This window comes from Manacus candei, unplaced genomic scaffold (assembly GCF_025592945.1).
Source record: "Manacus candei isolate 608988 ecotype Guabito, Panama unplaced genomic scaffold, ASM2559294v1 h1tg000035l, whole genome shotgun sequence".
In the NCBI taxonomy this organism is placed as follows: domain Eukaryota; kingdom Metazoa; phylum Chordata; class Aves; order Passeriformes; family Pipridae; genus Manacus; species Manacus candei.
In genome coordinates this window covers 6377113-6396361 of record NW_026138083.1, presented here as the reverse complement: position 1 = coordinate 6396361, position 19249 = coordinate 6377113, and the positions used below count along the sequence as shown (strand labels likewise).

At 36.8% G+C, this 19249-nt stretch overlaps 1 protein-coding gene across 6 annotated transcripts in view; it reads left to right on the top strand.

Annotated features, from left to right (window-relative positions):
* The window catches only part of TASP1 (taspase 1), a 78115-nt gene that overhangs the window by 21230 nt on the left and 37636 nt on the right, over positions 1 to 19249 (top strand). For all 6 annotated transcript variants that reach the window (XM_051792695.1, XM_051792693.1, XM_051792689.1 and 3 more), the window contains 3 exons: positions 9383 to 9489; positions 16313 to 16432; positions 17373 to 17451. In XM_051792695.1, the coding sequence (XP_051648655.1) occupies positions 9383 to 9489; positions 16313 to 16432; positions 17373 to 17451 (306 nt within the window). The remainder of the gene's footprint in view (positions 1 to 9382; positions 9490 to 16312; positions 16433 to 17372; positions 17452 to 19249) is intronic.

The window sequence follows — 19249 nt, the reverse complement described above, 5'->3', positions numbered from 1 at the left end:
CAGTAAACACTATTACTACTTAAAACAGTTGACTGGTCCCTAAGTCAGAGACTGAAGCCCAGAACTCCCATTAAACCTTTTTTTGGGTCTAATTCTAAATGTAGATAAATATCTAGAAATTGCAGTTCAGAGTTGCTAATACTCAATGCTTTAGTGTAACCCCTGAAACAGTGACACTGTTTTACTTGATCATGCCAATTTTCATACATATTCATGGTACATTTCATTTTGAACAGAAAGGTTTCATTTCTGGCTCCACATGACTGAAACTTTTGCCCTATCCATGTGCTGTCCAAAACAGCATTTGCAGAACAACTGTTGGGATCAGTTAAGCAGAGCATCTTTATTTCTGTGGCTTTAAAAAAGTAAAAACACTTAAAGCTTTGGGATTTTTGTGTTTGTTTGTTTGTTTGTTTTTTTTTGCTTTGTAGGAAAGTAGTATAGGAGATGCTTTAGAAAGGAGATCTCCAAACTAATTCTGTTTGCATGCACAAGTCTCCATTGTTTCTAGTACCAGTGTGTTTCTGTTGTGACAGCGATGATTAGGTTGTGACATTAATTGCCAGATGATGCCTTTCCTAGTTAAAATGTACCCTGGTCAGAGCAAATCTACATGTTGCATCTTAAAAATAACAATGACTACTGCTACTTTGGTTTGCCTTATCCAGACTATGAATTTTTGTTGGAGAAACATTAGAAGAATAACCAAGCTCCAAAATACCACTTTTTTTTTTGTCTACTCAGTGCATTCTATTTAACAAAACAATTTGCATCAGAACAGTTGAAACAACTAGAACTGACAAGTTAATTTTGCAGTATAATCATTAATGGTAGTGTTTCTTGTTTCTTTTCTTTTGAAAAAACAACAGAGCAGCAAGAAAGACCAAACAGAAATGTGAAAAATCATTTGTAGAAAATGTTATGATGATTTTCATCCCAATCCTTAGCAAAGCTAGTTTTGTGTCACATTGACCTCTGGTCAGTGGGACTGGAAAGTAATCATGTGTGACAACATGAGATTGTCAGAGCTGAAAAATTGGAAATTCTCTCACAGGCTACATATAAGAAAGCTAAAGATTTATCCAATGTGACCATGGAAGGGATGGTTAGATACCTTAAGAAACAATTAAAGAGAATGTTGTTTCCAAGCAACCACAAAGAGATGTCATCTGAAGCGAGCTGTTGTGTTAAATAATGTAACAAACTTCAAATGAAGGGAGACCTTTGATTGTGCTTGCTACAATTGCTGTGGTAGAGTTTGCATGGAGAACTGGGGGTAAATTAACTGGAAATTCCATGACTGATGAATAACTCTGTAAAAGAAGAGCTGAACTAATTGCCAAACACCAGAAGAATACATGTAATAACTGAATTACAAAGAAACCACACTGAACCCCCCAAAACCCTAATCCAGATTTAGACGTGTTCTTATAGTAGGTATTAACAGGAGGAACTAGGAGCATGTTTTGGCTCCTCTGCACGTGGAAAATATATTCTTGAAGTTGTGTTATCCTGTCTCCCTTTTCCCAGACCTGAGATGGGAAGAGCAGTGTTCCACATGCTGTAAAGCTGGGACTGGGGGTCGGTTTGCAGGGATGGGGCTCACCCTGTTGTCAGTAACAAAGAAAGTGGCAGGATTAGCTTTGCCATCACGCTCCATAATTCCCTCAGAACTATCATCAAAGTATCTCAGCACCAAACTGAAGCATATTTTAAACCACTTTACTTGTTGAACTACATCAAGGTTATGTCAAGGCTCACCTGCTTTGTCTTCTCCAGTTTGCCAAGTATGTGAGGAAATGGGATTTCTACCGTCTGTAGGAATCTGGTGGCTTTCCGGTGCACAGAGTGGGTGGTTTAAAGTAAAACAACACCTGAAATGTGATCTGCCTGTATTGCCCACAGCCTGCAAGGAAGCTGAATTTATTAATTCCTGCCTATACTAGAGCCTAATGCCTGCCAATACAGAGCCCATACTGGCTTATCCCAGTGCTTTGTTACCCTGTGCTAGTGAGACTGGTTTGAAAGTGTAATCTAAGTGCTAAGAGTGGAATTACAATTTAGAAATTCTAAATTACTGCATAATGCAATCTCTTACAAATATTAAAAATACACTTTAAATATGCAACATTTGAGGTACGTCTTCAGCTGCCAATATCTGTGCCTGTGCTAGTAATAACCAAAACACTTATCTGAAATTGTCTGTTCAGCCAGTAGTAGATGCTAATTAATTGATTTGATGAATTTAATGTGGTGTAAGACAGCATCTTTTAGTGCTTACAATGTTAAGTGTTTGGAGGGAGAGAGAAGGAAGGCAACTACTCATGCAGCAAACTTGTAACTGTGGAGGTGAGTGTAAGCACTTCAGTAAATTGTTATGTAAGAACAAAAATAGCTGCAGTGGATCCACATGGTTGGATAACTGGAATCCAAGAGTAGCCACAAATTATGCTTAAGGAAGAATGTAAGAACAGAGCAAATATATACTTCACTTCTTCTATCCCTTATGTTATCCCAGACTCTAAATTCCTGACTCCTGAGTGATTCCGGCATACGTGGAGGCAAACAGTGGCATTTTCTGCCATGAGACTGTTGCTTCCTCTTGAACCTGTATTAGTTTCAGTACCTGCAAAAAACCTAATTCTCATTACTTTAAGACTTGATGAATAAAAGCTGCAGCTTTATTGTCAGGTTTCTCCTCCAAATCCTTCTTTGGTCAAGTCCTCTTATTACCTTGAATAACTTAATGTCCCCAGTAAAATCACATCTTGTTGAACAGAGTCAGTGCTACTGTCGGCTGGCTTGGAATTCCACTTATAACAGGCCCTTTATACTCATACTTTGTTTTCATTTTTTAACCAATTGTATGCATGCAAGGAAATTCCCTTTTATCTTATGGCTCTTGGATTCTTTAATTAGGGAGAGCCCTTTCTAGATAAGTGTCATGCAGACTGTTATACTTCTTGTGACACCCTATATCTCCCAGCCCCCCAGTATTGCCTGCCTGTCCTCCAAACCCCCAAAACTTGCCCCACTCCCAGTTCTCTCCTCACTTCATCATTACTGCATTAAGAAAACCATTTGCCATATTGCTGGAACTGTGCTATGGGGTCCAGTCAGTGCCTCAGGGCAGGGGCTCACACTGTGTTTTGTTCCGTTCTTTTTAGGGGGAGAATGGAAGTGATCTGGAGGGAAACTCAAGGGTTTAGGAGGATTTGATTAGGAAGCTTGATTAATCTGAATACATGATGTAAATCCTCCCTGGATTTGTACATAATATTGTAGTTTCACTTGCCAATCTGAACAGCCAAGTGCAGCCAAGAGAATGGCTGTAAGTTACCCAGGAAAAAAGTTGGGCCAAAATACCTAGAAGATACTTTGAATGAAAATTTCCATGGTGCAGGAAAGATTTCTTGATGGAAAAAAAAATTCTTCCAGGAAGTACTAAGAAATGGTTTATCCAGCAGCAGTTTACCCTGAGTTCTTGTTAGGAAGTACAGATCTATAGAGCAGTGCTCTGAGAGAGGTAGGTTATTTTTTTTAATATGCTTTTGATGACAAGTGCCTTTTTTTCCCATTCGTGTTGCAGTCTCTGTCGAAGTGTGACAACATGGGAAGTAGCACTAGTAGTCTTTTAGTCCCAACACAAGCCTAAGTGGTGTTAATTTGTCATTTAAAATAGCTTTGTTAAAATGAAATTTATTTTCATCTGCCTGTTTTCATTTGTGCCATTTATTTTAGCAACTGCTCAACAGAATTCTTCACAGGATCATTTGAATTCCTGTGGGTTAACTAATTTGCTAGTATATTCCTTTTTAATTTTCTTCTCTCCAATAGTTGCATTCTCTTTTAATATGGAATAGAAAGATAAAATGCAGAAAGCTTTCTGGCTCTTTCAGTTGACTCTAAGAACTGTCTGCCAGGGGGTGCTATATGATTGGTCTGTACTTTAAAGATTCAAAAATATTCGTAGACTTTTCTTAGTCTTTTCAATTTACAGTTTGCTTTTAAACAAGGACTGCTGAACTGCTTACAGGTTGCATAATAATTTTTAATGACTGTAATAGAAACCTTGGATATGGTGTTTGTGTTTCCAGTGTAGCCAGGAAGGTTTGAGTATCATCCTGAACTTGATTTGCAGTTTAGAGGTGCTAGAAATTTGTATTTGCTACTTCTATATTTGGAACTTAATTGTTCGCTTAAATATTTTCTGAATCTTTAATGTAGCCTGAAAATATGGAACGGAATAGATGTGGTAAAAAAAGCATGGAGATTTTAAGGAAACGTGGGCTTTTTCCTGAAAATGTTTTGCATTAACTTTGGGCAAGAAATGATAGTGTGTTATAATAAACAGCCTGTCAGCTACAAGCCTGTTTAAAGTACACAGGGCTAGAATTAATTAGTAGATGTGTATCAATAGTACCATTATTTAAAGAAAAATAGTGCCTTAGTCTTGCATTTTTTTCTGTATGTACAATTCGGTAGTTTCAAGGACTTCATGAGTAGAACAAGTCTGATTTTCTCTCTAATAATTTTTCTCTTACCTCTGTTCTCTGGATCATTTCTGATGGGCTTTGAAAGGTGACTAAGAAGTTCTGAAAAGCTGTGTAGAAGTTGTCTTTCATTTACTTAGTCACTGTATCATTATCTCATAGAACTGTCAAGATTTTTGATTAAATTTTTATTCGTATGTAGTGTAACAGTAAAAAGAGTTAAGGGAATGATCAGAGTGCCAGCAACATTAGTACAAGAAATGAGCAGATGATGTGCAAGTTTTATATCAATCAGGTGGCACACAGATGACATCTCTGAACTGACTCAGAGACTAATGATCTGTTTCTTTTTCTTCCACTGACCTGCTTGGTGAAAATTATTTTCTCATCTCCTTCTGTTATGTGGTGATAACGTTGAAAAAAGCCTGCGAAAAAGCTGCATTTATTATCTAGCTGTGCTAGTTTAGGAGATGAACTTTGTGCTAATTACTGTGTAATGAAGGCCTTGTGGCCCTTTCTCATCAGGGTACCCCGGAATACAAAAACCTTTTGATAATGGGAACATCTGTAACAGTCTTAGCTTTGAGCACAATGTACCTGGGAGATTTTTCTTCTGCATTTACAGATAATATGTCATATTCTCAAGTGCACATTCTGACAACACATCCCATAATACCAACCTCTCCTGCAGGCCAGGGGTGTTGAGCAGGAGCTACTTCCACCTGTTCTGTGCTCAGCCACTGAACATTCTCCACAGGGAGAGAATGTGGAGGACTGGGAAGGTGTTTTCGGGTCCTTGGTGATTATTCATTCGTTCTTAAAGAGTCACCTCATGCTGCGTTGCAGGGACATGTGATAAGTGCCATAAATGTGAGACTGAGGTGCTGAGCTTTTAATAATACTTTTGTTTAATAATATTTTAGTAGTTTGGTTAACAATATTTAGTTCTCTTATCAACTGTTAAGTCTTTAATCTGGATGAGGCCTGAGCATGGCACTTTAAGATGAGCAGACAGTTATTTTGTAAAGCTATGGGATTTTTTGTCCTTTTTTTTTCTTCTTTCTCTCCTAGCAACTCTGAAGTAGTTTTCTTTATGCCAGTAGGTGCATAAATGAGGGAGCAGGACAGAATAGCTGGTTGTATTCTGTGGCTCCCAAAACTCATCTCTTCTAAGCATGAGTTTGAGCATCCATGCTGTTACTGGGTAGGGATTACTGCCAGGGATTTTTATCTGAAAGCACTTACTTGATTTGCAACTGAACTTTTAAATTCTTGAGCACAATCAAAGAATGTTTTACTAAATACCTTTCCATAGATTTCCAACAACAATACCTCTGGGCTGTGAGTCAGTAATTTTTCAAACTAAAATTCCATCTGCTCCCTTACCTCTCTTTGTAGCTTCCTCCCCAGTCAGTAAGCTCTGCCTCTCTTACTTCCCTTTCTCCTTGGCCCCAGGTAACATCAGGCTGATGTAGCTATATTACATTTGTTTTAGGAAAACATGCCTGTCTTCATCACTGTGTTGTGTCCCTTTCCTCTTCTCAAGCTTGGAATATGCTGTCTTGTTGGAGAAGGTGAGAGTGGTTTTTATACTGTCATTAAGGACAAGTGAAATTTTGTAGCGTCTTTGAACCACAAAGTTGAGGTTTTATTTTAGATTTAATGTGAATTATGAACTCAAACTGTGTGTAGGAATTTTCCTTCTCTGTGTACTACTTAATTTCAAAATAAATTTGCAGTGGGTTATTTTTCCATGTTGTGTGTGCATTGTCAACTAAGCATATTTGAATCCTGGATTGTATTTTAGTCCATGAAATGTTTTTTATTGAACTTAAAACCCCGTAATATATTCTCTGTCAAGGACCAAACTTAGAGGATGTTTTCAGAAAACTCTAATTCATCTTTCATTTGTTTAGTTTGAAGCTCACTTGGGTTTTTTAGTTTCTTTTGTCACTAGTAGAGCAAGACGAAGCAACCAAAGTGCTGCTTATTTTAGTGGCCTTTATAGTGGTTTTACATAGGTAGAACATCACAAACACAGGAATAAACTGAGGGTAGGCAGCTTTTCACTTGCTTTGGTCTTTATTCCCTTATTCTGGAGAGAAAAATTCAAATTTAAGATTCAAGACATTTTATTTTTAACTGAGGTTGGACATAACTATGTCAGAGGAAAAAATTGTTCAGTTTTGATTTATAAACTGCTCCTTTATTTCACAGTTTTTGGGGCACTTTAGAGGTATTAGCTGGTTTATCCTGCTAAGAGGAGTTAATAACTACTGGTAGTAATTATTTTCTTTTTAATATCAGTCCTTGCTAAAACAAAATCTTCACCAGTTAGATGAAAGTTAATCCTAATAACTATCCTGAAACTGAATGTAGTGTGAACATAAGAATTTCCCTTCTAGGGGATGTCTGACTAGATTGACTTTCCCTCACAGGGTGGAAAGGTCTGATAAACTGAATAAACTGAATAAAAGTGAAGAGTATGAATTAATACATTATTTGTTTAAACCTGAGATTGGTCAAATACTGGAGCAGAACCTCGGAGGAGTTGTGAAATCTCTTATCTCTTGACAGGTTTTTATGCAGTCCTTTTAAACTGGATTTGTTTTCTTAGGGGGGGATTGGACTAAACAACCTCATAAAATCTCTTCCTACCTACATCATTGTATGTTACTAGAAAACTTTCTTCATCTGTCTGTCTGACCAAGATAGATAAACTTCCTTGTTAATAGTGACCTGGTTTCTGCCCTATATTTCCCAACTTATTGATACCAGTTTGAATTAACAATACATGTTAAGAAGTTACTGTTCACAATTAGATCCTCCAAAGCAAATCTTCAGGATGTTTTTCGTTGTGGAAAAACAGAATCTTAAAGCTCAAGGTAAACTCTGAAAATTAATTGCTTAGCAAAGGACTGAGGACTTTAAGTGAATGAAACAGGATAAATACTCCAAGGAGTAGTTGGAGTGTAGTTGCTAAGAGGCCTTATAGCAGCACCGTGCAGCTGGAAGAGCAGCTTGGAATAAGTCCATGTCTCCTCTACATTTTGAACTGGGGAACATGCAAATACTGCAGAAGGTTTCAGGACATTGCTAATATTGGGTTCTGGAGTGCAAGGAAAGCTGCTCATGTTCAGGTTTGCCTGTCTGGGCTCCTGCACCCTCCTGTTTGTTTTGCCTGTCCAGATACACCTTTTTTATGACTTGGCAGGAGGCAGTGCCAGCAGCAGGTAACAGGCTTAGGCATATTTTTCCCGGTGTAATACCTGCTTTTGAGGAGGACCAAGGCCACACACCATTCCTACTCACCCACACTGTGGCTCTGCCCACAGGTATTTGCTGTGCTTGGTGAACTCACGTCAACTTAGAAGTTCTCCTGTTTAAAAATTCTGTTAAAAACAATGTTCTGGCTTGGTTTATTTGGGAAGCTTCTGTTTAACAAGTTCTCGATTCTGTGTGAGGCCTGTTATTTATTTCTCCCCACTCCCAATTAGTCCTTGACTAAAATGATTCTTTACCTGCTCCCCCTTATCAAGTGTTTGGGTTTTACCTCTTGGACCTCATTTCAAATGTAGAAATGTGTTGTCCAAAGTAGGTGCATTAATCAGCTCTGTATATTAGAACAAGTTCCTTTCTTGGTGATGGCAGATTAATATGTGTTTGCAGTTTTAAGAAACTGGTATTCATTAGGTTTTTGGAGAGAAATACCAGCTTTCTCATTACTTTTAGGTTATGTACTTGAATAACTGTGGGTAGTTTAAGGTCCAGTTTTATATACTTAAAAACAGGTTTAAAGGAGAGTTCACTAGGTGAATTTGGCACCTACATGGAGAAGTTTCAAAGAAGTAAAATGCTCACTGTCTGTTACTTTGAGAATTGTAAATGAAAGCTTTGTGTTCTGCTGGCTCTGCAATATTGACTTTATTCGTAGACTGTTCATGCAGCTGTTCCAGTCTTCTGAATAATAGTGATGTAGCTATATTCAGAATTTCATTTAAAATGCCATTTTTTGAAGTTTAAGTAGAAAACCTTCCTTGTGTAAGTCACAAATTCAAATTACTCTGCTCTCCCAATAGCTTGATTTGGTGTGATTAAACAAGTGACAAAAGACATTTTTCCCCCATCTCTTTACATTTTACAGAGGATGTTAAAATAATCTGTACATAATATAGAGTCAAAACTAATTTAAACTAAACGTATCAATATATGCAATTTTTTCATGAACTGAAACTTCTAAAATGGGAACATGTCATTTTGGTCTCCTAAGCATAACAATTTTATTTTTCACTCCACTTTAGAGAACACTTCCTTTCTGAATGTGGGACTTAGATGTGGAAAATACATGTTTGCCTTTTCAAGACCTAGGTGGTCTTTAGACTGTGTTGGATTATGGAACATAAAACTATTGCTAGACTATTGTGTGGCTTTAAATATATATGGGTAAGCATACACATATGCAATTAAGGTAATAAAATAGTAACCTAAGTTTATGGATATCAGAATGAGCTCACATGGTATCTATTTACTTGTCAGCAGTCAAAAACAATAATTTTAACACAAGCCACTTATTCTGTTCCTTTCTGTGCAGTGCTGCTGCTTTGCCAAACAGAGAGATTTAGACCAGCACAACTTCCATGTGTTCACCAGTGTGTTTCTGCGAGATATTTTATTCATCACTGTTGCTCAACAATAGTAGAGCTTCTTAACTTAGGAAAAGATGTAAACATTTTGTACTGAAAATTAAATACTTAGTTGTTGGCTTTTTTATTGATGCTTTTTGCGTCAGTAAAGAAGTGGGGTATATGTCCTTCAAAATGTCAACTTATCAGTATTTGCTTAAATTAAGTAAATTTTACTTAGTTATTGCTTTTGAACTATTTTTATAGGGTTTAGTTTAGCAGCTTTTAAGAGGAACAAGAGGAAGCTGGAGTTGGCCGAAAAGGTGGAAACAGATCTCATTCAACTAAAGAAAAGAAGACAATCAAATGAAAAGGTTAGCTCCTGTTTCACATTCTGTTGTGTCATCCTAAACTTACAGCTGACTGCTAATAAATTTGTCATATATGATAAGTAAGATTAATGTAGCCTCAGAAGCCACTTCTCCTTGACCATCCCAATGTTTAGATGATACAGTGATAACTTATTGCAATTGAAACTTTCTGCCTTGCTATTTTGAAAACCATACCATACGCTTTGTACCTTGTTTATGCTAAGAAAATTACTTTTGCTCGTTTTGAAGTGGAAATATGACAAATGTAAACACAAACAGATAATTATTTACCAAAACGTTTTCTTTAGCTTGGGATCTCTGTCACTGTTTCCCACTTTTTAATGTTTCCTGAGCGCGCTGCATTATGGAGCTGGAATTGGTGAAATTTGAAATATCAGGTAGGTAAACATGTGCATCTGTGCATGCATCTAGCATTGACCTGGCCCATATTACTTGTGCTACGAAACCACCAGGATTCCCTCTGTTCCCCTCCTAGTTTGAATGTAGAGCCTTTGTTACCTGTGAGAATGTCAGTCACAGTATTTGTGTTAAATGAGTATAGCTCATTAAATTAAATGCCTGTGCTTTATTTGGGGCCTGTGGGCTTTTCAGATTGGCCACTTTGATAAGCTGTCTGACCAGTGTGTAGGTATAAATAATGTATAAATCCCAGAGAATTGACAAAAAACTGTATTCTATGTAGTCCGTGCGAGTGCAAACTAGTGATAAATTCAGCAGTTTTCTTCTGTGTTCTTAGACTAGAAGTTTTCCCTAGCATGGTGCTAATTTTTTGATTTTCAAGGAGATAAGACCTGTAAAGAAAGTAAGGATTGCAGGGGGTGGGGGAAGTTAGTTATTTGTTTGGAATCTTCCCTGTTTACTTCACACACCTCCTTGAGAAACTGAATGTTGAAGTGTAGCTGAGGGAGGAGGGGTCTTTGTACAGTATCGATGTTCATGTAATAAGGGGCAAGTCAATGCTTGAAACAAATGCCAATGCATGAGCTTACCAACCTGCAATTTGAAATTTCAAGGGCTCCAGAGTCCTGTGCAGCACTTGTGGGAGATCCCCAAAGGCCAGTGGTGGTAGGTAAAGGAGATTATCAAATAGAGCTCTCTACTCACTGGTAAGTAATCCAGTAACACCACACACTGGGTTTGTCAGCTTGCTGGGCACATACTGTCTGTTTTTCCCTTCAGAAAATCAAATTAACAACAACAACAAAAAAATAGAATAATTCTCTCCAAGCTAGTGGAAAAAGGTCATTTAGCAAGGATGAGGCACGTGATTTGTCGTCCCAAAACTCACACTGCCAAAGCTGAACTCTCAGAAAAGGTTTAAAAAGAATTAATTTAGAACCATTTAAATATTCAAATAATTAAAAGTCAATCTTCTTGTCAAAGCTAGCCTTTAATTGATAGATAGTCATGTAACTTTTTTATTTGCTGTTCCTCTCTGGAGCTGCAGAATGTCCTTTTCGGCAGGAGTTCAGGGCTGGTTTTTTATCTAGTTTGACTCTGTGCTGCAGCTGAGCTTATGTCCCTCTGTTACCAGTACTGCAAGCTGGGAGAAGAGCAAGGTAGAAAGGATGTTAACAAAGGTGAAGTTGAAAGGAGATCATAACAAAAAGGCTGGTGTGGAGAGGTAGTGTTGCAGACCAAAAAGACTGAAATTACTTGGAAGTTTTAGCTGCTGTTAAATGTCACCAGCTAAAAAAGAAAATACACTTTTAAAAATTAGTTTTCAATAAAACTCTCTCTCATTCAAGAAGAATGAGAGACTATTTAAATTTCTCAGAGCTTGTATGGAAAAACTTGGCAGTGTAAATTACTAAAGGACTTTTATTTCCTGACTAAATGGAATTTTCTATTTGCTCTGTTTTTCATTGTTGACCCAATGCAGGATTTGCAGGGGGGTTGTATGATTGCACACAGGAAGATCCAGTAATAACTTCACCATTTTGAAAATGGTGTAAAAATTTAGACTTCAAGTTGTAGAGTCTTACTCATTTACACAGTTAAGAAATAATTTTTGTGTGAATTAACTAAACAAACTCATAGGGGGAGTGACTATGATGTGTTCATTCAGCCAGATGCCATTCTCGAGTTCTTCTCCCCAAGCACCAGTAAATACCAGAAGTAAATGTTTGTCTTCTTACTCTGAGCCTGTCTTTTACCAGAGGAAATTGTCATTGAAAAAAACTTAGAAGAGTTTGGCTAAGAGCCCTAATTTTATTTTGCCTTCTACTATTACAAACTTCTTTTACAGCTCTGCTGAAGTTACTTGTAAGAGGAGTTGTCCTCTCCTTTATTTCAGTAAGTGGCACTAAGAACTTACAGTACACATGATTTTTTTTGGTATAGATTAGTGTTTATAAGTTAGTATTTTATAGGCTAGTTATTTAACTCCATAAATAACATTATTTAGTTTGAGTTTTAATAAACCTGGTTTGGTTTTTATCTTGTTTAACATATATAACCAAGTATTTGCACCCCAGTTTGAATTATATGAGTGGAATCAACAGTTTCATGGTCTTCAGCTACTGTATTAAGACTGAACATATTTAGAAAATGTTTATGTGCAGGTAATAGTAAGTGTAGCAATCAACTATGGCAGTCCTACTCTGTCTTATTTAATGTTGCATTTTGAACAGGAATTTGAATTTATATATTTCTTATTCCTTAAAAAAGAAAGAAATTTTTCCATCCCACATTCGTACTGAAATGGCCTTTGATAATAATACTTCATAGACTTCAGAAGTACACTTCAAAATCCATTTAATATGGGAAAAGAAACCTAAATACTTTTCATTCATTCTAGTGAAAACAAAACCAAACCAAAACAACAGAACTCATCTGTGGAAATATGGCATGAAATAATTCCCTCATCTTGCGTGTGGAAGTCAGACAAAATATTCTCTTTATACACCAAACTACTGTTAAGCTGGGAAGGCTGGGGTTGTTCATAGAGCTTTGTATGATTAGATGATTGGGTAATAGCATATAGATGTTAATTACTTCAATCTGATTAATTTGGTATTTTGTCAGTTATACTCATAGATAACTTTTGATGGTAATTGTTCTGGAATTCTGTGAGAAAAGGCCCTGGGTGTAGAATCTTCTAGTGGGGACTGGGTAGAGCTCTTCTAAATCGTTAATTCCTTCCTTAGGGGCTTTTATAATGATGACTGTTTATGGGGTTTTTATGTGCAGAAAAAGGGAAGGATGAGATTTCTAAAACACTTGACAGAACTCTGCATTTGTGCAGATGAGCATCTTCCTGCTTTAAATCCATGTTCTTAGCAAAGTTTGAGTATTTGGACCATAGTTTCATGAAATTAACTTCCTTTCCTGTCACAAGATGCAAATTAATTAAGTAATGTGAGGTCTTACTTTGCACATTGACCTTTGGTTGTTTCCATGCAAAATTTTAACTACATAATAGATGATTTTTAGATTGCAATACTACATCATTAAAACCCCCAAACTGCTTTTGCAGTGGACCTGCTTGTATAAATTATTAGCTGAAGTCAGTATGGAATTCATTAGCAGATATCACCAAGTAATAATCAAGTTTCCTTAGAGAACTCAAAAAATTCTTAAATCTAAGGTGCTAAATTAATAAATCAAATACATAAAAAGATAAGGGCAAGCAAGCTGGGTCTTATTTAATCCCTGTTGGACCCATGTAAAGTTTGGGCTTATTTTAGACTTCATGAATTGTAGTGTTTAACATACTTGTTTTGATTATCCTGATACTCGCTTGACAGGATTATGTATTCTTCAACATCCTTATGGTTTGAAGAGATGAAATGTGTGACACTGAAAGTCTTCTCACCAGGTGTATACTTCCTGGAACTCCTCAGGCACGTGATGCCTTTTTGTGTGGAGATACACAGGATATACACAGGAAGTTCCTTTGTTAAATTGTGACAAACTCTTCATTTACTGGTTCAGAAGTCATAGGGTTGTCAGTGCGGTTTACATATGTATTAGATTTTTAGTCCTAAACTATAGAATTGATTTGTGATGTTACTTGTAAGTGTGTGAAGTCAGTAATGTTGAAATGGGAGCAAACAGAGTAAGTCTAGAATAGATCTGACAGTGTATTTTTCCCATGGGATATGGAGTAGAACTGGTCCCCACTGGTTTTCAGTTTACTGAGCAAGGATAAATATAACGTCACTTGTATATCAGTGAATCTTTTTCTGAACACACAAAAAACCCCCTAACAAAGTTACGTTACTGAGAAGGAAGATATGGAATTCCTTTGCTTGACTGATGCAGATTTACTTCAGAGGGTTGTGTGGGCCAACACAACCTTCCCTTAAAAATGCTTCCCTTAGAAAAGGTTTCCGACCTCCTTAGTTGCCTCATTTAAAAATAAAATAAGCCAAAGCAAGCAAATTACCACTGAATTGATGGCACATACTGATGGGAAATAGATCTTTGAAATGCAATAACGGTGAAGAAAGTTTCCATCTAGCATATACTTGTAAATGCTTGTGGATTTTTGATTAAAATATCTTTCTAAGAAAGAAATTAGTAATGGAGGTACTGAAGGCAAATATTTTGTGTGTGAGAGCCAAGGCAGAAGATGGATGGCAGATTGAGCAGATACTTTTACACGAGGCAAAGAAAGCTGCAAACATTTTTTTCCTAGGCTGTCAGATGATATGAAAAACTTACTGATCATCCTTCTGAGATGTATTTCTGTTCATTATAGAAGCCCTAAATGTTTGATTTTAATAGGAATTAAGATTGCACAGGTGGCCTTAATTCTGGTATTTCCTAACTTTGACAGGCTTGATTTTCATATCTGTAGTTGTCTATTAATCAAGTTTCTCGTTGAGGGTATAACTTCCTTTGATAAAAGGGGGCAGGGAAGGGACAACAAAACCTGTATCATATTAGTAGTTCTTCTCTATGTAGAAATTATAGGAGAATTCACATAGGGAAAAGCTTTGTCCAGTCTGGTCTTGAAAACCTCCTAAGGATGGGAGTCTGCACCTCCAGTGAGCAGCCTACTCTGCTGCTTAAGAACTTTTGAATCCACTGATAAGTATTGTTCAGACTGGGTTAATGTTACCTCAGTTAGGCCATGTCTGCAAGTCTCCAGAGCTGAGAAATACAGTTGCACACGAGATGTTAGGGAAGGGTTGCTTAATTTTCATTCATCTTTTCAATCAAGGGGGCATGCTCTTTCCTTATCCCCTTTGTTCCAGTCCTCAAAACTCCTTTTGCCTTTCCTTGTCCTAGTTTTTTCCTTCCTCTGCTTTTTAACTTGCTCTTCTTCCCAGTGCCAGTTAAGACCCTGGGTCTATAACTTCTCACCCCTCTTCTTTTAAGGAGTTTCTCTGCTATGCTGTTGAGACATCCATCTGCTTGTTTTAATATTGAGTATGGTCAGTGCCAACTTCTGAGAGTAGAACTTGCTAAGGAAGATCTAGATGTAGATGCAGAGAAAAAACTTACTGTTACTCTGGATGAAAGCCGGGGATGACACTCATTCTTAGGAGTTCCAGTTGCTTGAAAGATACTGTAGTGTTGCATTGCATATTTTTCCTTTTAAGACTGACAAAGTATTAACTCAAGTGTTTTCTCTTCAGTGTGGCCAGAGTATCATCAATGTAGGAGTCCTAAAAATTCTGCTTGATAAGTGACATTGGAAATTCTAATTGATAACGGGAACTTTCTAATTTGAAGTTGAGTAGTTGGGTGTATTTTTTTTTCTTCCTCCCTCTGGATCCTAGTGCAAAAATTTCACATTTATATGAAAAGCTTAATATCCTTTGTCAAGTAAATTTATATAAGAGGCTTGAGGCTTGTGCAGCAGTAGTGTGCACCTTTGGAGTATGTGATGGATGATGGATGAATTTTGTTCATTGGTTTTATTTTCTGTACACTGCATGCTGTGTGTGTGGTTGGGCATGAAGGTCAGGGTGCCTTGTCCTGGGTTCTGCAGAGAGGGGAATCCAGGGAAAACCCAGGCAGAGTGGGGAAAACTGCTCCTTCTTTAAGAGTGACTGAACATGGTGTACTGAGGAAGAGGGGAAGGGCACAAAGATCCAAGGGGAGAGAGCAGAAGTGTTTGTGGAACAGCAGACGGAGAACTTGAGTCAGGAATGAATGTTGGAAGACCCCTGCTCCTGGGGGGGAGATCTACCTCAGAAATGATGGTAAAGGACACTTTTTTAATGAGCAAATGTTAAATTGTTTCACCCACTAAAGATTCCTAAACTGAGAAAAAAATCTTGGTGAAAGAATCTGACCTAGGGGAGATTTTTTTCTCAAGGCTTCTGTTTATCGTTTCACTCAGAATATCAGAATTTTCTCTTGACATGGTAAACTGCTTCTTGATTTTGTTTTGGTTTTTCTTGCTGTTGTTTTGTGTGTTTTTTTAATCATACATCTTTAAAGATCAGAGCCTCTGAAAATTCCATCTTGAAGCTTTTGGGAAGGGCCTTTTGGTATGAGATCTTCGGAGTAAGTTGGTGAATCACTTCTTAGCAGACAAGTGGCCACCACTAAAAAAAAGAGTATTTTTGGCACTTTTGTGAGTAAAGGCAGGTGATTTAAGCTTTGGATTAGTTCTGAGATGGTTATTACATTCTTGTTACCTTCTTTTTCTTTGGGTCCTGTCTGAGGCAAGAGAGTGTTTTAAGAAGATTTATGGCAGCACAGCGGGTACAATGTGCATGAAAACAAATCCATTTTGTTGCTAGGCCTGTGATTGGTTTTGTCTACTGTACTTTGCACACTCCTAAGTATCATCTGCCTCTAATATACTGTTTTTACTAGTTGTTCCTGTTTGTGTGTCCTGCAGGAGAACGACTCAGGAACGTTGGATACAGTTGGCGCAGTTGTTGTTGACCAAGAAGGAAATGTTGCTGCTGCTGTCTCCAGTGGAGGTTTAGCACTGAAGCATCCTGGAAGAGTTGGTCAGGTGATTATTAGGCAATATTTTAGTTGGTATTGACCATTCAGTGACAGCAAACTGTTGTTCTCCACTGAAGGCATTTTCACTTCACTGAAATGCAGTTTTTGTTCTTAGTGTCCTCCATCAGTGTAGTAAAACATTGATAGGTAAGAGGATGTTCTGTAGTGAGTTACCTTTTGCCAGAGATATTAATAAGTTAATTTCTTGGGCTTAAATACCTCCTTAATACCACAAATAGTCTCTTAAATGCTTAAGAGTCTTAAAATAAGATTTCCCTCAATATTTAGGAAAGCTGTCCTAATTAATTTTTATATGATCTTGTGAATTGGTGGAAGTGACAAAGGCATTAACACAGAAGGTATTTGCGATGTGCTACTTATTATTATGTTTATAAATAATTTCTGTTTCTATTTATCATTAATGTTATTAATATTTATGATATTTATATTTCTTGTTTGTCACCTTACTGTTATTAGGTGAGGGAATTTTGAGGTGCATCAAAAATGTTATCCTCCGTTGCTGTACAGCTGTATTTTTGGTTAACTTTTGCCACTGTCCTAAAAGCAGTTCTCTATTGAAATGTATTTAAGAGTTTTTGGGTTTTTTGGAATAGCAGAGTGAAAGAGATTTTATATGAACAGATTTTATATCTGTACCCTCCTTTTCTGGTAAGTTAGGTTAAAATACCATAGATCTGTGACAAACACTCAGATCTGAAGAAGAGTAAAAAAGAATGTAGCAAAAGGGATTGGAATTGCAATACAATGATGATGTTCTTTCTTATTTTTTGTATTAATAGATTTTTCTTGGATTTCTTTTTTTGTTGGTGGTGGTTTGAGATTTTTTGGGGTTTTTTTTGTTTGTTTGTTTGTTTTTTTTTAAGGAAGGGAACAAACCACAAATCTTGCATACTTAAAATTTATGAACAATGCACTTCTTTCCTTAGGCAGCTCTTTATGGTTGTGGCTGCTGGGCTGAAAATACAGGAGCTCATACCCCTTACTCCACTGCTGTGAGTACTTCAGGTATTTACTACTTTTATAAATACTTAACAAAGTTACTATCTTTCCATGATGTAATTAATTTGCAAATTCCAAATAAATTATTTCTGTGAATGGTGGATTCAAATATCAACGTTATTTCCAGACTATGTTCTACATTTATATCATTCATTTGCATATAAATACATGTCAGTACTGTCTTTAAATCCAAGATGTGCTGTATTTATATATTTAGGAACCTCTCCTGTGAAGAAACCCAATATTGTGTTAAATGCAGAATTCTTCTGTGAAGCCTTCTGTAAGATAATTTGAGAGTCCTTTGGATACAGAAGTGCTGCAAACAGCATTTTTCCCTCCAAAATACGTAATTCCTATTTCCAGTGAATATTTAAATGAATTTGTTCATCTCTCTTTTCTTTTTAAAAGGAAAGGGAAAAGGTAAAACCAAATTATTAGAATAAGGGTCAGAGTTATCAGCTTTCAGTACAGGGAGAGGTGAAGGAAATCTGCAGAGTTCAGATTTAGGTGATGTCAGTGGCACCCCATGGGCATTGCAGAGTTAGTCCTGATACAGAAATAGTGGGGGCAGCAAGGTATCAGGGTGTAGAATTAAAATTTGAGAGGCTCAAGAGCATCAGAAATATCCAATGTTGCTTTTGGAGTTTTATACCTTTCTAATTTCCCCTACATTTACATCTCTTGCACTATTGAAAATTTGTGTAGGTGTTCACCCTTAAGTTCAGTGTCAGTCATAGCAAATATCCTTCTTAGTACTGACTCAGGGGAAAGTTCTACTGAACACAGAAGTGTCAGAAGATGATTCTACTCAAGGAATTGATTGTACTGTAATACTGATTTTAGTTTAATAAATACTTACCTATGTATGGAAATATATCTGAATATTGGGGACTCTATTAATTAGAGAGTACAAGTCCAGTACTAGAGATTTTTTGTAGAAAAGCTGAGAAGGACACCTTTATTTAGTTTTTTTTAAGCTCTTCTTTACAAAGTCAACTGGATTTGAAGTCTGTGCAAGTACTGATGCACTTGGAGGAGATGTCTGGGTTTAATGATGGCCTTAAATAGAAGCCTCCTCCCTTTTTGCTGGTACCAGTTTTTTATGGTGGTAAATACTTTAATGTTATACTATTTATAACTATCACACACACACATATATATATGTATGTTTATTTGGTTCACATCTTCTAGCTCCCATGACATGACCCTGATCCCAGTCCCAGTTAATTGAAGTGGCCTGCTGGTGCTCTATGAAGTGTGGCCATCTGTTTATTCCCTGATTTGAAATTCAGCCTAGTGGTGTTTAATTAAACTCTTGTTTCTGGTTTTCCTTTAAAGTAAATGTGTGTATGTCTGTGAGAGAGAGAGAGATAGAAATGTTTACAGGAAGTGAGAACTCCTCTGTAATCAATACCATTCTTTTTTCCATTTTCAGAAGCTCATAATGTTTTATTTTATAATGTACTTTATGTTTAGTGCAGTTTTAAAATATATTGATGCCTGACTCTTGTTTAAAATATGAACATCCAACAATGTGAACCATGAATTTAATTAAGGAGTAAAGGGATGGAAAAATTAAGTTATAGGAAAAGTTGAAAGAATGAAACTTAGTACTTGGCTGGATCATAAGAGGAGTTGGGAACGGGGCATAAACATCTGCAAATATTCAGGTGAAACTGCCATGGCTCAGCAAGAAAATGATACATTAACATACATCATTGTTAAATGATATTTTTAGAAAATAAAGGTACTGTCTAAAGTCTAGAAGATGCTTTGATTTGGAAAGCTTCAGGGTTGACAGTGC